At 44.1% G+C, this 20,451-nt stretch overlaps 2 protein-coding genes across 2 annotated transcripts in view; one reads left to right on the top strand and one right to left on the bottom strand.

Moving 5' to 3' along the window:
• The window catches only part of LOC142845795 (glutathione S-transferase A2-like), a 70,428-nt gene that overhangs the window by 19,925 nt on the left and 30,052 nt on the right, over positions 1-20,451 (top strand). The window lies entirely within an intron of this gene.
• On the bottom strand, positions 3,819-14,486 carry LOC142845793 (glutathione S-transferase A2-like). The gene is made up of 7 exons (XM_075965146.1): positions 14,463-14,486; positions 10,830-10,935; positions 9,261-9,312; positions 8,307-8,439; positions 6,891-7,032; positions 4,786-4,917; positions 3,819-4,010 (listed from the first exon to the last, which is right to left on the bottom strand). Exons 2-7 carry the CDS (start codon positions 10,914-10,916, stop codon positions 3,885-3,887), a joined length of 672 nt encoding a protein of 223 aa, XP_075821261.1. The 5' UTR covers positions 10,917-10,935; positions 14,463-14,486; the 3' UTR covers positions 3,819-3,884.

The raw sequence follows: 20,451 nt of genomic DNA, 5'->3' as shown, positions 1-20,451 counted from the left end.
CTGGATTTGTGGCTACATATTGTTCAAATTTGTTCTTATCCTGGAATCTCTTGTTTTCTCCAGTGAACAATAGCTTGGCTGGGTATAGTAGTTTGCATCCATGGTCTCTTAGTTTTTGCAGTACCTCTATCCTATCCAGGACCTTCTGGTTTTCATGGTTTCCATAGAGAAGTCAGGTGTAAGTCTGATCGGTTTACCTTTATAAGTTACTTGGCCTTTTTCCTTTGCAGCTCTTAATATTCTTTCTTTAACCTTTATATTTTGTGTTTTGGTTATTATATGGCGAGGGGATGTTTTTCTTTGATCCAGTCTGTTTGGTGTTCTGTATGCTTCTTGAATATTCAAAGGAATATCTTTCTTTATGTTGGGAAAGTTTTCTTCCATAATTTTGTTAAAAATATTTTCTGGGCCTTTGAGCTGTGACTCTTCTCCTTCTTCTATTCCTATTATTCTTAGGTTTGGCCTTTTTATTGTGTCCCATATTTCCTGAATATTTTGTGATGAGAATATGTTGGCTTTGCTGTTTTCTTTGATCAGTGCATTTATTTTCTCTATGGTGTCCTCAGAATCTGAGATTCTTTCTTCTATCTCTTGTATTCTATAGATTATGCTTGTTTCTGTAGACTCTGCTCATTGACCTAGATTTTCCATATCCAGCTGGTCCTCAGTTTGTGTTTTCTTCCTTGCTTCCATTTCAGTTTTCAATTCTTGAACTGTTTTCATTACCTGTTTGATTGTTTTTTCTTGGTTTCCCAGGGTATCATGTACGTATTTACTCATTTCTTCAAACTTTTTGTTATACTTTTCATCCATTTCTTTTTTTGTTTGTTTGTTTGTTTTGGCTTTTTTAATTAATTTATTTATTTATTAAAGATTTCTGCCTCCTCCCTGCCACCACCTCCCATTTCCCTCCCCCTCCCCCGATCAAGTCTCCCTCCCTCATCAGCTCGAAGAGCAATCAGGGTTCCCTGCCCTGTAGGAAGTCTAAGGACCACCCACCTCCATCCAGGTCTAGTAAGGTGAGCATCCAAACTGCCTAGGCTCTTTTCATCCATTTCTATAAGGGGTTTTTTTACATGTTGTTTAAGGGACTCTATTGCTTTCATAAAGTCAATTTTTTCTACTTCTTCTGGGTTAGGGTGTTCAAGTCCTTCTGTTGTAAGATCATTGGGTTCCAGTGTTTTCAAGTTGGGTGAATTCTTGCCTTGGCACCTGCCCATCTCCTCCTATCAATGCTATCTAATGGGTCTTTTAAAACCGGATCAGGTTTCCCTGCTGGCCAGGGGCTCCTCTTACAAAATGCCCTCGCTCCATTTCCTGGCTCTTGCTGCGGGCAAAGATCCCTCTCACCACTCAGAAGGGTCTTTAAGAACAGGACCAGGCTCCCCGTTTGCCAGGGACCTCACCAACAAAAGGCCTATCTCTTTGATTTAATTGTAGTGGGGCGATCTGCTCTAGGTGTTGCGCGCCAGTCCCTGCCACTTGTGTCTGTCTTTATTGGAGTTCTTGTCTATGCCATTGACCTGGGATTCTTCTCTTTCACATGTGCCCATAATTAACAGTTAGTATATTCATGGTGTCCCACATTTCAGGAATGTTTCTCTTATGTATTTTTAATTTTATATTTTTGTGTCATCTCTTCACTCTACTTTTATCTTTGAGGCCTGATAAAGTTTCTTCTACTTGACCCATTATGCTTGTGAGACTTTCCCCTCAATTTTCCAATTTGATCATTAAGATTTTCAGTTCTGCCTTCACTTTAGCTTGAACTCTCTTCAATATTCCTATCTCTCTTGTTTTAAATCTCATTTTTTAAATCCTGGGTTGTCTTCATTATTTCCATCAGTCTTATGATTGTGTTATGTTGGGCATCACCCAAACATTTATTCTCTTTAAATTTATTGACTTGTTTCTTTGTTTCTTCTCTAAATGCCCAGAATTCATTGGTGAAATCTGTAATTTCTGTATTAAGAATGTCTGTGATCCGGGGTTTATTCTTATTGGAGAACTTTTTGTAGTACTGGTAGGTAGGTTTGGTTTGGAGAAGATACTGCCTTCATCTTTCATATTGCTTGTATTATTTTCCATGGGAACTGGGTGTATAGACTTCTTTTGTTGATCTGTGTCTGATGTGGACACGGCAGGCTGGCACAAAGCACAGAATGTGTGGGAATGGCTCAGACCGGACAGTGGATATGGTGTGGGAGGGATGGATCAGAGGATAGGAGGGGTTTGGGTGTGGGGGTCTCTATCACCACCATAACCAGGAGAGTAAGAACCCACAGGAGGGAAGAAGGGAGTCTGACCCTGAGTAGTTTATTTTAGGCATACTTAAGCACAGCACAATTTGCTGAAAAAATCCTTGTGATAAACTTAAACCCCTGAGCACACTAAAGCATAAGACAAGACTACACTAGTACTCTTTGAAAAGAACAAGTGACATCTTCCCTAAACATGGGTTCTATAGATAGACAAGCTCATGATAAGATTCTGGTAGAGGATCCGGTGTGCTCTTCGATACACAGATAGCTCAAAGGTCACCAGGCTGTTAACCACAATGTTTCCCAGCCTCCTGGATGGGAAACAGGTAATGCCTCCCTCTCTTTGAAGAGACAAGCCTGTGTGTTTAGCATTCCTGGTTCCCTAGAGCTTATCTGGGAGCACAAGAGCCGCTGTGCCCCTCACAGCTGGGGAGGGGCTGACGTGTGTGCAGATGTGCCTGCTGGCCTGAGCTGGAGGTTGATGGCAGTGGAAGTGGAGATCACCAGAATATACCAGGGCAATGGTGTGGAGCCCAGGCTAGACCTGAGGAAGGGGAGGTATGCAGAGAGTAGGAACAGAAGGACCCACCAGGCTAGACCTCAATAGAAAATGTTCAGGACTGGACTGGGCCTGGATATTTGATATTGCATGGAAAAAGTAAAGTCAGTGGGGGCAAGGACAGAATATTCTTCTGTATTTTTTGAGAGAGGGCATCACAATTCTGTAGCTCTGGCTGTCCTGGAACTCATCATATAGACCAGGCTGACATCAAACTCACAGAGGTCCTTGTCTCCTAAGGGCTGGGATTAAAGACCTGCACCATCACAGCTAGCTAAAGGCAGAGATTTTTCAAGGAAATTTTTTGTTATTGTTATTTTGCTGGAATGTGTATTTCCCTTTTTTTTTTTTACTTTTGCCATTAAAATAATTTAAATTTTTATTTTGTGTGTTGAGGTATTTTGCCTACTGGTATGTATGTATATCACGGGTGTTAGTGAGCACAGAAGCAAGAGGAGGACATAAGGTTCTCTGGAGCTGGAGTGACAGATGATCCTGAGATGTCCTGTAGATGCTGGGCCCTTACCCTTACCCTTACCTCTGCAAAAGCAGTTGTGCCTATCACCTCTCAGCCAGCTCTCCAGGTTCTCCCTCACTAATTTAAATTTTTAATTTTGTTTTCTCTGTTATTTTTTTTCCTTTAAAAAATCCTTTCACTAGTTACCCAATTCTTGCTCCCTCGACTTGCAGTCTTTCTTTTCCTACATCTTTCTGTTCTTCTTTATTTTTTTCCCATTTTTCTTTTAATATCTTTCTTTTGCAGATTAATTTTACTTTTATACATTTTGAGTAATTCTACAATGTTGTTAATCACTTTTTTCGTTTTGTTTGTTCTTTTTATTTAATTTTTCCTCACTTTTACAAGCTTTGCTTTTATTTGTAGTGATTATTGTTTGCCTTTTCCTTCCTAAGTGATGTTTGAAATCACAGCTCAACAGGTGGAAGGCATGAGATGTAAATACCATTAGGTGATATTTATTATATCACAAGAACCAAGATGGACAGTTGCTCTTTATTATTTAATAACATCAGTGACTGGTGTCTGTGGACTCTAACAATGCAGCTTACTTAAAGTTGAATAACTTCCTTGCCTCTTCAATTTTTTTAATATCAGGCGGAGGCTTTCTCTGGCTGCCAGGCTGCAGGAACTTCTTCACATTGGGTAGGCTGCTGATTCTGCTCTTCAGGGCCTGGAATCCAGAAAACACAGCCTGAGAGTCAGAACTGCTCATGTACACCGTCCAAACTAGCAGAACCCTCCCAGAACACAACCTACTGTATCTTGCAACAAGTCCAGAGTAGACATGAGAAGAATGACAAATCCATGAGCTAGAAAGCATAGCTCAGCATAATTTCCCTAAGACCTCCTTGACATCCAATTGTCTTCTCTTCAGGCCCCTGGACACAGCCTGTACAGAGTGTGGTGCAGAGCACAGAGCACTGTGTCTCTCGGGTGTGAAAGCAGAGATACCAAAGAAAGTGAAGACGTGAAAAACTTAGTTGGAAATGGGAGCAGAAAACATCAAAGTCTGACCAGGAATAACCCACAGTCAGTTTTCACACTGGAGATAAGGATGGGGTCACTGGGGGTGGGGCTGGGGGGGAGACAGCATGGTGGGGACCATGGAGAGGAATGCACAGTGCTGAGGAGTCAGAGCAGAGGAAGGGGTCAGCATGACAGAGGCCTGCTCAGACACTGAGTGTGCAGAGACAGGCCACATGAGATGGAAGATGAAGGCCAGAAGCAGCCTGTAAGGGACAGGGGTGTGGCAGAGAACTGTGGGGTCCTGTGTCTTTCTCAGTGCAAAAATATATCCTTCTCGTGGTACCAGCCTCAAATCTTCATACACAAAAAGATTATTTTTTGCCTGAAACCTGTTTCAAGTAGCTCAGTTATATTATATTACATTATTATTATATTCTCAGAGGCATGCGTGTGCGGCTGCCTCTCTGAGGTGATCTCACCTTCAGCAGGGGGAAAGGGGCCAGAAGGCTGGAGTCAAGCTCTTCAACATAGAGGAGAACTTCCAGCAGGTGAATGTCCACCCTGGTCAGCCTGTTGCCAACAAGGTAGTCTTGTCCGTGGCTCTTCAAGACCTGCCATATTAAAGGAGACAGATTATGAGCATATAGGGTTGAGGTGTGGCCATTACTTCGTCCCAAGTCTCCCAATGGAGTCTCTGACTCTTCCTGGCAGGTATACAACTGCAGACACAGGCCTATGATGCAAGAGGCACCATGAGAATCAGGCACGCGACCTCCTCTCTAAAGCTCAGGTGATCTTTCTCTGTCATTGCACTTCCCATGGCCTTCACACCGCCACCCTATGTACATTTTCCTCATGGGATAAGGGCTTAGCCCCTTGTACATCATGGCTCCACCCGTAAGTTAGAAATGACAGCGCTCCGGGAGTTCAGGACATTCCTCTCCCTCTCCCTGTCCTGTCTGTTCAGTGCCGTGGGCAGAGGCCTCATCTGCAGGGAACATCAGTCACCAGAGAACACCCTGTGTCTGTCCTCTCCTGTGTCTGCTCTCCTCAGTTCTCTGGAATCTGAAATACACCTGCCTGAGCTACAATAAATCCTCCCTGTACAGCATCGGCTCTGACTCCCAACCTTCACTGCGTCATGACTGACGGGGCTGAATTATACAGGGGAAACTGAGTCAGAGTCTCAGTATCTTTGTATGGATAGACGAGCATGCCAACACCATATGGTGCTAATCTTCCTATCTGATTTTGGCTATTTATTTAACATTTATTTCAACATTTCTGGTTGTGAGAAGATTTAATAATAGCACTGTCTCAGATACAGTTGGTGACATTTACTTAAATATCCCAGCAATATGAAAGTCACAGATAACCTAAAGCACAAGCACTGGCTACATCATGAGCTACAAGTAGAGAAGAATTAAAATGCCTTGTGGTCACCTTATCACACTGTACATGTCTACAGAGAAAATATATAATGACCACAGTCAGAAACAAAGAAGGCCAGGCATGGTGGGACACACATTTAATTCCAGCACTCAAGATGCTGAGGCAGGTGGATCTCTGTGAGCTTGAGTTCAGTAAACAGAGAAAGTTCCAGGAGAGCCTAATACAGAAATCCTGTTGTAAAGAAAAAGAAAAAAAGGAAGGAAGATGGAAACTTAAAACTACAAAAGAAGCATCAAATGTTCTCAGTACAGAGTTCACTATGTGCCTGGTTCATGATTCACACAGAGATAATTCAGCGGTGATGGCTGGACATTGTGTCCTGTGAGACAGGGCCTTGTCTCCAGAGCGCAGTATGGCGAACTAATGGCTCCTAAATCCCTCACTGCTTCCACAGAGCAGAGGCAGCCATGAGGGAACGTTCAGTGAATTATAATGGGGTCAAAGTTGCGTCTCTGAGAAATGTGTAGGATCCCTCATTCTCTAGGATCACAGCATTTTCATAGCTTTTGCTTGACAGATCAAGTCAGTCTGACGTGTTCTTGATCTTCCTCCAAAGAGAAGACCCGACTAAGAGAGACACTGCATGTACACGGACACCCCTTCATGTGTGGATGTGCATGGCTCTCCTCCCAAGCCTGCCATCTGTGACCCTAACTCCTGCAGCCCAGTGTTCCTTTACATCTCTTCATCAGCCTCCTCCTCTCCCCTGCATCACTGTCCTAGGTCAGGTTCTTCTCCTCCGTCTTTGAAGCTCTCTCCTCTTCCTCTGACAGCAGGTGGCTCTCTGGGCCCCCTGCCTGATGTGACAGAATATTTTCCCATCTGTGTTTTCTGCAGTTTGCCCTGGAAATGAAGCCCAGTGTGTCTGCAGGATCTAGGTCCATCTCTGGTGTGGCTCAGCCTTCCACAGATCAGGTCTGGTTATGACCTTGAACCCTGTTGAATGTGGACCACTAGATTGGCGTGACCATGCGGTGCTCCTTTACAGGCTGTTTGTATACAGCGCCCTGTGGGCAGGGAGCTGTACAGGGAGGCTCATGAGGTCAGTGCAGCAGCACCCTGTCCTTCCCAACCTCTGCCTTTCTCTTCTCCTGGGAACTCAGTGTCCCCATACTTCAACCAACCTACTTACTTTTTCATAGGCAGGCAAATACCGGTTTTTGGTCTTTTCTTTTAACAAGGAGATCTTGGCTTCTCTTTGGTCTGGGGGACATATGACCACTTGCAGCATCATCTCAGTGAGATCTAAAATACCCTCTGTATACATGTCAATCCTGAAAGACAAAATTATCCAAATGGTTAAGGATTCTCAAAGGTTCCCTATTTTACATTTTATTCTAAAGACCTGAAAAATTTACATTGAAAAGTGGTTGCAAAATTACTCACCTATAGTGGGTCATTATCTTTTATATTTAATAGAAATATTAACCTTCCCTCGAGTACAGTTCAGATACTGTGTTAGAATATTTTTACACACACATGGCCGAACCCAAGACAAAGAGCATCACTGGCCCATCTAGAGATGAATTTGTGATATACTTGGTGGCATCCCAGAAGATAACCATCAAACTGTACAGCAGGCTTTCTCTCTTCTCTTCTCTCTCTCCCTCCGTCCCCCCTCTCTCTCTTTCTGTCTCTCTCTGGCATATTTGCTCTCAACAACCATGCAAAGATTGTCAGAAGTTACAATTCAATGTTGACACTTTACTTTGTTTTGCTCCCCTCACCCCTTCATGTATGTTCATGGCTAAAATCATACGCTGCGCTCTCTTTAATCTTTTTTTGAATATCATGGCTGATCTACCATGAGAAAATTAAAAACAATACCTCTAGAATTATTTCTATACAAGTATTGTTACAAGTAAGTCTCTGTCTCCTATGGACATATGTTTCCTGCACTAATGTTTTTGGCTAGCATCACGTTTAGCTTTTGATCAACTGCAATACTTCTACACAGTGGTTTATGAGGCAAGGATTTTGTCAATAAGAGTGGGTTCCAGCAAGGGTGGTACAGTCAGCCTGGCTGTTTTAGTCCTGAATTAAATGCTTCAGGTAATCTTGGCACTCGGGTACTGGTCTCTCTAAGCCTCATTCTGTTGAGCAGTCCATACAACTGGCTGGGAATTCAGATGCTTGTTCCTCACTGTTCCTACTCCTGGGACGTGGGAGGCAGCTCCTTCACCTTCCTCCCTAGGACTCCTTCTGCAGCCTCAAGCCCTGTGTCCTTGCCCTAAGCTGTTGGCTGAGGTCCAGCACTGAAGCCTTGAGCACTGGAGTCATGGCTCGCCCATGCTCAGATCCTTGGACACTGTGTTTGCGATTCTGTCCCTGTGCTGTGCTGACAACATCATCCTCGGCTGTAGCCACACTCACCTGCATCCGCCCCATGTGCCCCTCCTTCTCCTCCATAGACTCTTCCATACTTGGCCTAAGTGGTATAACCAGCCTGCACCTAGAAATAAACCCTGCCACCCTCTTGCTCATTTATGGATAGACCCAAATCCTTCCTTTGTTTCCCCTTGGAGTAATAACAGGAAATATACCGTACAGGGCTCTCTCCTTTGCGTCCTTCCCATAGAGGTTGTATTTGGTGGCGATGTAGTTGAGAATGGCTCTGCTCTGTACCAGCTTCATCCCATCAATCTCCACCATGGGCACTTGCTGAAACATCAAACTCCCATCTGTGAAAGAAGAAAGGAAAAAGGTCTGTGAGGTGTCCAAGTCTCACTTCTTAGGAGCAGAAAAGTTGTATTGAAGTGTCTAATCATATAAACAAAAGATAAATAATTGGCTCTCAGTTTTGCAAGCTAAACCCCACTTACTTTTAGCTTCTGTTTCCTCTCTGTCTCCCCCATCTTCCTCTGACTTTTGAGCTTCTCACATCCATCTTTATTTCCTATCCAGACACATATTATATTTCTAGTGCATGTTTTTATGTCAGTTCATGTCCCTGGATACATGTGGAAGATGAGGAGGGACCGCAGAGGCCTCCATGAAAGCAGAACTAGTATGCTTGACAATCTCATCATCGTCATGACATTAAGGTGATGTGTGACATTTTCTTATGCAGTGAGCCACCATGAGTTCCTCAGCCTGTTCTTGTGTGGTGATAGTGACTCATCAGTAGCTATGATGAAAACACTCAAGAAAATCATGCCAGCTGTTTTTCCTCCCGTGATTTAATCAATGGCCATGTACCTGTGTGGTTATTGGACCTTGCAGGTGAAACCCTGCCTGAATAAGTCAGTGAGAGGGAGCTTGAATGAAATTGCTCACTCTGATGCAGAAAGAGTGAGAAAACATTTATTCTCAAGTCCCCAGACAAATTCTTGTGGAAATCTGCATCCCACTTTTTCACTGTCTCCATTTTCAGACCCTTCAAGGAGCCCCACCACCTCCATCACATCCCTCTGCCGTTCCTGACTGTTCCCACCCATCTCCCGCCAACATTACTTTCTGGTAAACCTTCTAGTAGACACCACATAGCGATACTTGATGTTACCTTTGATTAACTTTTCCATCTCTGCCGGGGCTTCTATAAACTTCTCTTCAAACTGAAAGCAGAAAATGTGAATGCATTCTCATTAGCTCATTCTGTATCACTGTAGACTTTTGAACTTGAGAGCTCCCTGGGTGGTGTTGTGCCTGCCGGAGTTGAGACTTGCAGTAGATATGAAGGATCTGATCGTGACCACATGGAAATTCAGAGTAAACCCATCAAGCAAATGTGTCCATAATTACAAGCTGCTCATTACCATAGTGTTTCTCCACCCTGACCCACCATGTTCATGCTTCAGTCCTAAGAAGAGAGTGATCTCACTAGAGGGCCAGCACTGGGAGGTTGAGGTTTTGGGCTCTCAGGAAAGCCAACTCTAATGGTATAGAATAGAAGTTTCTACGTCTTCATTATGGCCATTGCATAGTCCCCATGATCACCTGGGTTTTTATTTACAGGATTTAGATTTATTAATTTCAAGTGTTTGTGTGTGGTCTCGTACATGTGATTACATCCATCTTGGAGGTCAGATTTAATGGAGGCCAGAGGTTAGAGATTCAGTTGGAGATGTATTGATGGGCTATCATATGTGCATGCTAGGAACCGTAATAGGTCGTCCTCCTGTGCAATAAGAGCTCTAAACAGCCAAGTCATTACCCTAGCCCCACATCAAAGTTGATTCCTTTGAGAGACTATATTGTGTTTTTAAAATTTTATGAAAATGACATGTTTTGTGTGAGGGTGCACATACCGAATGACAATCTACTCTGGCCTTTTGTATGGTTTCCTGGGATCTGGACCTGTGTGGTTTAATCTTTAGCAACCAGCCATCTCTCCAGCTGTCTAAAGTCGTTTCAACCACTTTTTCCCTTTCCACGGTTTAAAAAAGTTTAAAGAAATTTTTCAATGATGAAAGGGTGAAAATCAGTGTCACCCCTTAAATTAAAATACCACACCATAATCTACAATAGTCAATTAGCATTGCCTATTAATCAATATTCAAGTTCCTATTTCTGTAGATCTTTTTTTTGTAACCTGATTCAACTCAAGTAAGCAAGTAACCAAATACATATTTGATTCTTTTTCTATTCAAAGCATCTTTTAATGTGAATATGTTCTTTGGTATAGAATGAAGTAAAATTTTCATAGGTTCCAATCAATACAAGATGACTATCATTTTTTATGGGGTTGATGTTCACAGTTTTATTGGGAGAGCAACAGGAAAGGGGGCTTCTTCCATTAAGAGGTGTATTTACCGGTTCTTCAACCAGTCCAGGGTTGGGCTCTGAGAGTCCCGGTGCTGGCAGAGCACATTGGGCATGTTCCCATTGTCTCCCACAGGCACTGGGCTTCTGTAGAGTGTGGCCTGGTTGAACACGGGGCATACTAGCTGTAGGGGTTGACTGTAGGCATGATTATAGTCCTGGCCATATTGGTCTTGGGAGCACCATGGACACCAAGACAACTACGATTTAAGGCAAAATTGTATACATTTCCTGGTGTGGAGCCTCTCACCTTAGAGAAGTATTTAGACTTATCTTAGGTCCTATTCCAGAAGAGCAATGCACAACCTACCTCCACCCCTGCTGCAGCCAGGAGCCACCTGATGCACTCCATCCTGCCCCTGGCATTCCAGTAGTGAAGCACGGGCTTCCCAGCCATGACTGCAACTGTGGTTTCACTGTGAATGGAAAAGCAAAGAGATCAATCCTGGGAGACTGCGCTCTGGGATATGGTCAGTAATACAGCACTAGGGAAGGGCCGTCTGCCTTCTTTTGCAGGGGCCCAGGAAGGTCTACTGACTAATCTCTCACCCGTCAATGAGCGCCAACCAGCAATTGCACCAAACAGGTCTCAGCTGGTCATGTGCCTTCACTTTGAGGACATAGACAGAACATCCCAGACCTATAGTGGTGAAGGACTGGGAGCCTGTTGAGTTTCGGAAAGCAGACCATCTTGGAGGGGATGAGAAAAAGATCCTCCCCAGTCTTTTGGCTCCTGGGTTGCTAAGTTCAGAAGCCTTTGATGGCTTCATGTCACCATGGCTGTGCCAAACCCTTGTTCTCCCCACAGGAGAAGGGCCCATCTCCTGGTTGCAGGTTGTTTCCCACTGCTAGACTGGATCCTGTTCTAGGGTCCAGAAGGCGGTAGTTGATGCATCAACTTCATATCACAGGGAGTCACTGCCTTTGGTGCACAGCACATAACGGGCAGTTGCTCATGTGAACTGCATGTAATCACCACAGAGTTTGCTGGTCAGGAGCTGCCCCTGTTTCCAGTCTACAGGAGAGATAGATGTGCAGACAGTCACAAGAGGAGGAAACCCTGGTAAGTACAGCTCAGTTCCTGCACAAGGAATCCACACACTGGGTCCTGCTGCTCAATGGGCTGTAAGTCAACATCATTGATCATGGGGTCTTTTTTTTTTTTTGAGACGGGGTTTCTCTGGGTAGCCCTGGCTGTTCTGGAACTAGTTCTTATACACCAGGCTGGCCTCAAACTCACAGAGATCCGCCTGCCTCTGCCTCCCGAGTGCTGGGATTAAAGGCGTGCGTGCACCACTACCACCTGACCATGGGCAATGTCTTTAATTTGTGATATAATAGGAAATTTCAGAGTCTGTATTTTAAAATGACTCTACGTGTGTATGAGTGTGTGTGTGCACGCGCACATTAGTGTGTGTATCTGTATGCGCTTTAGTGTGTGTGTGTGCGTTGGTGTGTATGAGTGTGTGAGTGTGTATGTGCGCTTTAGTGTGTGTGTGTGTGTACATTGGTGTGTGTGAGTGTGTGTGTGTGTGTGTGTGTGTGTGTGTGTGTGTGTGTGGTTGTGTGTAAGTGCCCATGGCTGAAGGGGCTAGGAAGGCTACAAGAAGACATCAGGTATCCAGGGCTGTGGGCTCCTCCTACCAGTTCAGCATCACCAGGCCTTAGCAACATTCTGACCCCTCAGACATTGGCCTCTCTGCCTTCAGGTCACAGCTGCTTCTCTTGGGCACCTAGCAGTTTCCTACAGCACTGTATAATGCTCTGTTCTTTTTGTCTTTCTGTTTGCTTTTCTCTGTTTTCTCCGTGAACTCTCCTTTGCCCTGGAATGTCCAATACTGGGATTTCACAGAGACTCTGAAATGCTGAGGCTTTCAGATCCCTCCCCGTACTGCAGAACCTCTAACCTCCCGGTTTTATCTTTTTTTTTCTTTTTTTTTTATTGAAAGAAAAAAAAAGAAATTCCTGCCTCCTCCCAGCCTCCCATTTCCCTCCCCCTCCTCCCACTCTTCTCCTCCTCCCCCCACTCTTCTCCCCCTCTCTCTCCAGTCCGAAGAGCAGTTCCCTGCCCTGTGGAAAGTCCAAGGTCCTCCCCACTCCATCCATGTCTAGGAAGGTGAACATCCATACTGGCTAGGCTCCCACAAAGCCAGAACATGAAGTAGGATCAAAACCCAGTGCCATTGACTTTGGCTTCTCATCAGCCCTCATTGTCCACCATGTTCAAAGAGTCCGGTTTTATTCCATGCTTTTTCAGTCATAGTCCAGCTGGCCTTGGTGAGCTTGCCGGGCAAAAAGTTGGGAACTTGGGGGTAGGGTGGGACGGGGATAAAGGGAGATGGGGAGAGAAAAGTAAGAAGGGGAGAATGGGGGGAACTTGGGGAAACAGGATGATTGGGAGAAAGGAAGGTTGGAGAGAGGAGCAGGGAATCACATATCTTAATTAAGGGAGCCATCTTAGGGTTGGCAAGAGACTTGAGCCTAGAGAGGCTCCCAGGTGCCCAGGGCGATGTCCCCAGTTAGCTCCTTGGGCAGCTGAGGATAGGGAATCTGAAATGACCCTATCCTATAGCCATACTGATGAATATCTTGCATATCACCATAGAACCTTCATCTGGCGATGGATGGAGATAGAGACAGAGACCCACATTGGAGCATCAGACTGAGCTCCCAAGGTCCCAAGAAAGAGCAGAAGGAGGGAGAACATGAGCAAGGAAGTCAGGACCACGAGGGGTGCACCCACCCACTGAGACAGTGGGGCTGATCTATTGGGAGCTCACCAAGGCCAGCTGGACTGTGACTGAAAAAGCATGGGATAACCTCCCGGTTTTAGAGCTGCACACTGTCTCAGAGTCCGCTGGTCTTCTCCAGATTAGTGATGAACGCTTTGAACCTTAGCATAGGGTTGGCCGCATAACGGCTGAGCGTCAGAGTTTGGGTTTAGCCTTGTTCCTCTACAGACTCATTTCTTCCTGCCATGTCTTCCTACAGAATTTTAAACTGTTTTCTGGTCTTGCACACATTTCCTCATACACACAGCAGTGATCACAGAAGAAATACGCAAACAACATTCTCTCTGGTGTACGATGCAAGGTTCAGTCTACATTCCTCGGACATTTCATGGTTCAATAGTTCAAGATTCACACTTTTTTTTCATTCTCTTTCTTGGGATTACCATCTAAAAACAGGTTGTGTTGTTTGTAATTAAATAATAAGATAGTAATAAAGTAACAAATCCTAAGTATGAAATCTGCTAGTCTGCTGTTTAAACAGGATCATCAATCAGAATCCACAGGACACAAACAAATGGGGTAGAAATCCAAACTGGGGAAGGAAGGGCTTTGGGAGGGAGGCCTGGGAGAGTCTGGGTGAATTCAAGTTCTCAAGTGAGAGGAATCTGCACGTTCTCTGTGAGACTGGAACACAGTTCAAGAGAAGAACGTATTGATCTCAGGTTTGCCTGAGAGCACAATCCAGGTCTACTCCTCACTGTCCTAAATCCATGTGTTTAGATTCCCTTGTGAATACCTTAAACCCCACTCTTTAGCTCAGTGACACTGGAGGAGGAGGAGAAAGGAAGGGACAGAAGAAGGGAAGAATGAAGACCAGGACAGAGGAATGAGGGAGACATGGCTAAGGAGGAATGGAGGAGGGGACAGATGACAGAAAGAGAGAAGGAAGAGAGGAGGAGAAATAGCTTGCTATTCAACATTCTGTAACAAAAATAATTCATATGAACCAGAATCAAACACAGACAAAATCAGTAGTACCTACCAGTGAACATGATAAAAATTATATATATATATATATATATATATGGAAATTACATAATAAAACCAGCTCTTTTGTACAATTAATGCATGCTAAATAGAACATGGAAAAGCTGTTTTTAACTGATGCAGACATGGAACTAGTTACAGAGGTTATAAGAGAGAGAACTGACCTAGTGAGAGTCCAGACTTCCGCTCTGCTCAGCTCCCCAAGTTCTGCTCCAGATGAGAATGGGAGCTACTTTAATAAGGTGCCCTTTCTTACCAAAGGGGTGGGGACCCAGAGCCACTCCTACTGGCTCTCACTGAGTTTAAGATTCCAGAGTTTCTTGAAAGACTAGGAAGCTGACAAATCAGGGAGGGCTCACAAGCCACCACCCTCTCCGAAAGATCTGGATCCTTGAGTGTTTTCATTGGTTTAATGCCCCTGTGTCTCTAAGTGACCTCTCATCCGTGTTCCTGTGAACAACCCTAATGAAGCACGTTGCTCAGGACAGAAGAAACAGGGGAGGGAGGACTGAGCTAGAAGCATGAATGGTGTCATAGAGTCAACCACGGAACCCTCAGCTATGATAAGATGAGACTTACATCTACTGAATTTGGGGCAAAGTTTGTGAAGTAGCCTTAAATTACAGAATTAACACATTGTCTTAAACTCAAGGCTAAGTTGAAGCTCAGGTCACAATGTCCCCTGCTTACTGTATCTGATGAGAATGCTAATGTCCTGTAATAGAATATTTGTCTTAACCTTTGTCCTGTTTTAATCAGGAACTGAAGGGCAGAAAGGAATTTCATAATTCACACTTACCTTCACCTGGCTGACCATCAACACACTGTCCCAGCATGCTCTGGGTCTCTGTGCATCTGTGCATCCCTGCAGTTCCTGTTGTGGGGAAGCTGTCATGTCACCATTAGCAATGTCATTACAAGACAGTGAGAATTACGGTTAATTCCTGCCAAGTTCAGACTCAGAGCTCTTATCCACAAACAAGGGCATCTGGCACTGACTTCACTCACAGACCAGCAAGTTAACTTGTGATTTTAGTTATAATCACTGGTCCATAGGTCTCGTGTGCTGACCTCGGTGGCTTCAGAGAAGCATGGCACTGCCTCAGTCTGCACACCCTCCAGTGTCCAGGGCTGGCCCCTTTGTATCCTGGTGTGCACTGCTAATTTCTCCTCAGCTGTAGAATCCACTCCACTGCTCTACAAACAGCTGGCAAAGCAGCAGTGCTGCCCTCCAGGGTGATGCACATGTGCACAGCACAGGGTCTCATGTCCGTGTGTCAGTCAGTTCCAGGGAAGAGTTGTATCTGACACAGCTCATGAAAGAGTCCATGTCACAGGCAGCGAGCTCATGGCAGAGGAAGAAAGAAAACCTGTGGGGAAGGCAAGTGTCCCAGGAGAGCACTGTGGAGACTTGCTGGGGAGAACTGGAGATCTCAAGTGCACAGCAAGAGCTGAGTCAGGAGCTCTGCTGAGGGTGCTGTTGCCTCAAACTGAGTCCATTGTCCCTGTCCTGAAAGGAAGGGAGCCCTCCCTCCGCTGTATGCCTGTGGTGCCATGTTCCTGGGACCATGTCCCTGTTCTTCTAGCCTGCCTGAACTTTAGTCTTTCTGCAACCCAGGCTCTGCACTCACCATTCTTCAGCTGGGCCTGCCCCTCTCCATCCACATGTGGGCTCCCCCATCAGGTCCAGACAGCACAAAGCCCTGAGCAAGGAGCTCTCCAGGGCTTGGTTCTGAGTTCCCAAGGCTGGCCAAGTGCACAGCACACTGGAAAGTCTCTGTGAGTGAGTGACCAACTTTCCTTTAGTGTTTGAAATGTGTCACTGTGTGCATGTATAGAAAGGACCTTCTAGTGGCCCATCATGTACCCACCTCTGAAATAACAAATGTAAACGTTCTTTGATGCAAATCCTGAACATTATCTCTAATAAAAATGAAATGTATTCTACAAATTTGTTCTTTAAAATAACTTGGGCTGGATAAAGGTTTACAGGGCTGGGAGTGTGGCTTGGATGTAGTATTTGTTCTGGCATGCTCCCAAGAGCCTGGGGTAGAGCCAACAGGGAAAAGAGAAATTCAAAGGCTTAAAATCCCCAAATATTTATCCCCACCGTGACAGCTTGTGGGCACCAACACCCTGTGTCATCTCACTCTGAGCCTCTCTCTCTTTGCCTCTTAATCATTTTTGCTTCTGAAGAGTACTAGACAAGTTTTTGAAGCATGTCTTGGGCCTTGGTGACAGTCTACCAATCTAAGGCTTTTTAGAGGCCCCAGTGAGAGGACAAAAGGAACCTAGTTCTGTGCCCTTGCTCAGGAGTGGACTTGGCAAGTCTAATGTGGTGAGGAAGCCTGGGCCTCGAAGGAATCAAGGTTTTGGTTTCTGGGAATGTGGCTGCTCCTCCTGAAGAGACTGGCTTTATCAGTCCCAAGGCCACTGTGTGCTACATCTGTAATGATCTTGAGAAACCCTGTGTTCCCTTTGTGTGACGTCATTGATTAGCCCCCTGCTGACTTTGTTGCATTTCTCCCCAAACAATAGTATAAAAGATGCTCTATATTTTAATCAACCGTGGCAGTTTGACATTCCTTGTAGGAGCGTGAGGATTGGAAATGTTAAGTAAGAGGAACAGAGATAAGAAAGAAACACAGAGACCCAGGATCATGTTGGGAAGGCAACTCAGTGCCGCTGCACACTGAGTTCAGCATTCTGAGTTCATCCGTGAATAATTTTCCATAGACTTTTATACCCAATACTAAAGGGTAGTAAGAAGGCAAAAGACTGCTTTACCAGGATACAAAAGACAACCTTCATAGTCACTTGCACCAATACTTTGAGCCATCTATCCATTAATTCCTGAGTCAAACGTATGTTGGTTGGTGCAGTGAAGATAACTTAGGCCAAGTATCCTGCAGGCAGCCATTCCCAAGTCAAAACTCCTATTTCAAGAGAAGAAGCCGAAGGATGCTTGAATTCTCTGATCTTTGTTCAGGATGGAGAGGATCTACCTCTATGGGCCATCTTAATGTCCAAACACCAGGTAACTAACCCTCAGACAGGGTGTGTAACCAAATTTGTTGTCAACAACTTTGAGCAAGCAAAATAAACTCAAACTCTCTGACCTTCAGACAAGGTGGCATAGGCTCACATATTTGGGTCTCCACAAGCTCCTGGACCCTATGGTGGGAGTCAGCAGGTCATGGAGTCAAGGGAGTGCTCAAAATTCTGAAAGAGACTGACTGATCAGGCAGAATCTCACCAAAGAAGTAGTCGAGTCATGATAGACTATATTTATTAGTCAAAAGTCAATCCAAAGCAAACTGTGTGTCAAATTTTAACAGACACTGGAACTCAAAGTCCCAGGTCATTAACATCAGAGGTTTTTCAAGTTTAGTAAATGATCCCAGAGGGTGATAGCCAATGCTGATGAAGCAAGAGGCCACAGTAGCAAAGTTAATGTGGGGTCTTAAAGGGACAGGCTAAAGCCAGGCTTGGAAAACACTAGATTTTTGGTGCAAGGTAGCATAGAAGCTTTGTTGCTTTTAAGCAGATTTAACACTTTAGAGAATCTTTGCATATTTCTGACTTTTATTTTTATTTATTTATTTTTGGAGACAGGGTCTTACTACATAGCCCTGGCTGTGTGCCTTTTATTCTTTATCAAAGTCTGAGGGTCACCAAATGTCACCAAAAGACAGCTGCAGCAGCTATGACTCTTCCAAGCCATCTATGGAACTTCCCACAGTCTAAATTGTGAACCTGCATCAATCCCCGACTCCACCCACAGACATGGCTGAACACAGTGATGTTTGTCCAGAAGAATCTCTGAGTTGCTGGTTGAGTGGAAGTTGGGGACATCCCTGTGGGCTTCTCCTCTCCCACTTCAACGTGTTTTAACCCATCTCTTACTCTCCATTCTTCAGCTTGCCCTTCAACACAGACCCACACTGTCCTCTTACCCCTCTGAAGCCTCTAAGCACATTCGCTGATGCTGTTTGTCTGTATATGTGGTACCTGAGATGCTTCCACTTGCAAGTATCAGAAAACTCAAAATATCTTCGTAGGAATGATCAGCCATCAGCAGTGAACTGGGGGAACTCTGGAGTTGGCTAAATGTCAGTATGGTGATATTATCAATGACCCTAGAAAGTCTGGGCTACTGTGTCATGTCCGCAGTGGGCTACAAACACGCAGATTTCCCTTGTCTTTCAAGGTCCTCTTTATTCCCTGTCCCTCTATGAGAACATGTGGTCCCACCCAGGGTCCCAGTCACCATTGTTCTGTGGGAAGGAATCCTCTCTCCCAACCCTCAGTGCTTCTGTGCTCTCTCTGGCTGAATGAAGGAAACCAGAAAACACGGTGACGAAAGAAAAGCAAAAACCTAAAAAAAAAAAAAAAACAATACAACAAAAAACAAACATACTTGAAAATGGTAAGACAGATTGACAGCAGATATTAGTGAAATCCAGAAAATCATAAGAGTATACTTTAAATACCTCTAAGTTTTTGAATTAAGCGAAATTCTAAATGGACATGATGTGGAAAAATTAGCTGAGAAAAAGTTCTTAAACTGATTCATAACTAGCAGCAAGACTGAAGCAGTAATAATAAGTCTCCTAACTAAAATATGCCCAGAGCCAGATGGGGTCACTGCAGAAGTCTACCGTACTTAAAGGAGAACTGAGACCACTTACCCCAATTGTTCCCTGAGTAGAAGAGGAAGAGAGGTTTCCAAACTCATTTTATGATGCACTATTACCCTGACACCAAAGCCCAGGTAAAGACACAAGCAGTCACCAAGGGTTTCTCTTTCCTCACATTGTCACCAGCCATTTACTTTTATACTTATGTGTTTACATGTGAGTGTGCACACGTGTATGCATGTAACAGTGTGCAAATAAATATCAGAGGGCAACTGAGTGGAGTTGATTCTCCCTTCCACTCTGTGGAATCAGGGATTTAATTCCGTTGGTGAGTCTGGCAGACGATGCCGTTACCCAGTGAGTCATTTTATGACACCTTCACCAGTATTCACTTTGAGTTCTTTCTTTTAAAATTTAAGTAAAATGTAATAACATCATTCTCCACTCTCTTTCCTCCCTACTATCTCTCCGGTGTTCACCCCTCCCAATCTCTCATAAATTCAGTCTCCTTTTCTGTGATCATTGTTATATATACACACATATAAACATAAATATGTTCTGCTGATCTGTCTAATGTTGCCTGCATGTATGTCAATAGGGTTGACCACTTGGTATTGGATCCAATAAAGGGGCTCATCTCTGAGAAAGCCTAATTCTCTTTCTTGTAAAAGATCCTGATTATTTATAGTACTTTATTTATGAGTGTGACCCGTAAGATTTCCTTCATCTATATTAGGATACCAATTGGTATTGAAATTGCTCAGGTCTTGTTCAGGCAGCCATGTTGAGATTTTATGGGTGTACCTTTCCTGTCAGAGAAGGCACAATTTCCCAGCAGACTTCTGTCTGTTTGGCTCTTATAATCCTTCTGCCCCTTTTCCTGAGCCTTTGGTCTTGGAGCTGGGTTATAGATTACCAGTTGAGCCTGGGAATCACAGTCAGTTACTCTCTTCATTTTGATCATTTGTGACTTTCTGTTATGGTACCCAATATCTGCAAATAGAAGCCTCATTTATGAGAGGTGATGTTATGAAAATTCTAATTATTTCTATAGTCTCTCAACATAGATTTTCATTGTTACAATAGAGTAGTAATTAAATTTTGTTAGGTACATACAAAAAATATAAAATATATATTTTTATCACCTCCTCTTCCGTGAGAGTTATACCTATCTGTGGTTATAAGAATAAGTATTTAGAATGAAGTTAGGAATTATACTGAATTAGGAAGGTGGCAGTAGTGTTTTTCTCTAAGATCCCTGGCTTCGCTAGTCCTGATGGTTGGCTGATTCTCTCGGTATCAGGCATGATTTTCCTCATGTTGGTCAAGACTTAAGTCCAATTAGATAGCTGTCAATGACTGTCAAGATATGAACTTTAGGTCTATCTTGCCATGCTGGTTGTTGTTTGGGGACATGGGCATCACAGTGAGGTCGGCTATTGGTTGCCTTTCTCTCTACATGGAGGACATACAGACACTTGGTGCTTCCTTTTATTAACTTTTCCAAATCTTC

This window comes from Microtus pennsylvanicus, chromosome 3 (genome assembly GCF_037038515.1).
Source record: "Microtus pennsylvanicus isolate mMicPen1 chromosome 3, mMicPen1.hap1, whole genome shotgun sequence".
NCBI lineage: Eukaryota > Metazoa > Chordata > Mammalia > Rodentia > Cricetidae > Microtus > Microtus pennsylvanicus.
The sequence above is the reverse complement of the archived record's forward strand: the minus strand, read 5'-3'. Positions and strand labels throughout refer to the sequence as shown.

Excerpts from the sequence above, each read along its gene's own strand:
- LOC142845793 (XM_075965146.1), bottom strand. The coding sequence starts at position 10,916 with ATGGCTGGGAAGCCCGTGCTTCACTACTGGAATGCCAGGGGCAGGATG. Across the intron at positions 9,313-10,829 it reads TGGCTGCAGCAGGGGTGGAG|TTTGAAGAGAAGTTTATAGA; the intron begins GTAGGTTGTGCA and ends TTCTGCTTTCAG. Across the intron at positions 4,918-6,890 it reads ATTTGCCTGCCTATGAAAAA|GTCTTGAAGAGCCACGGACA; the intron begins GTAAGTAGGTTG and ends TTAATATGGCAG.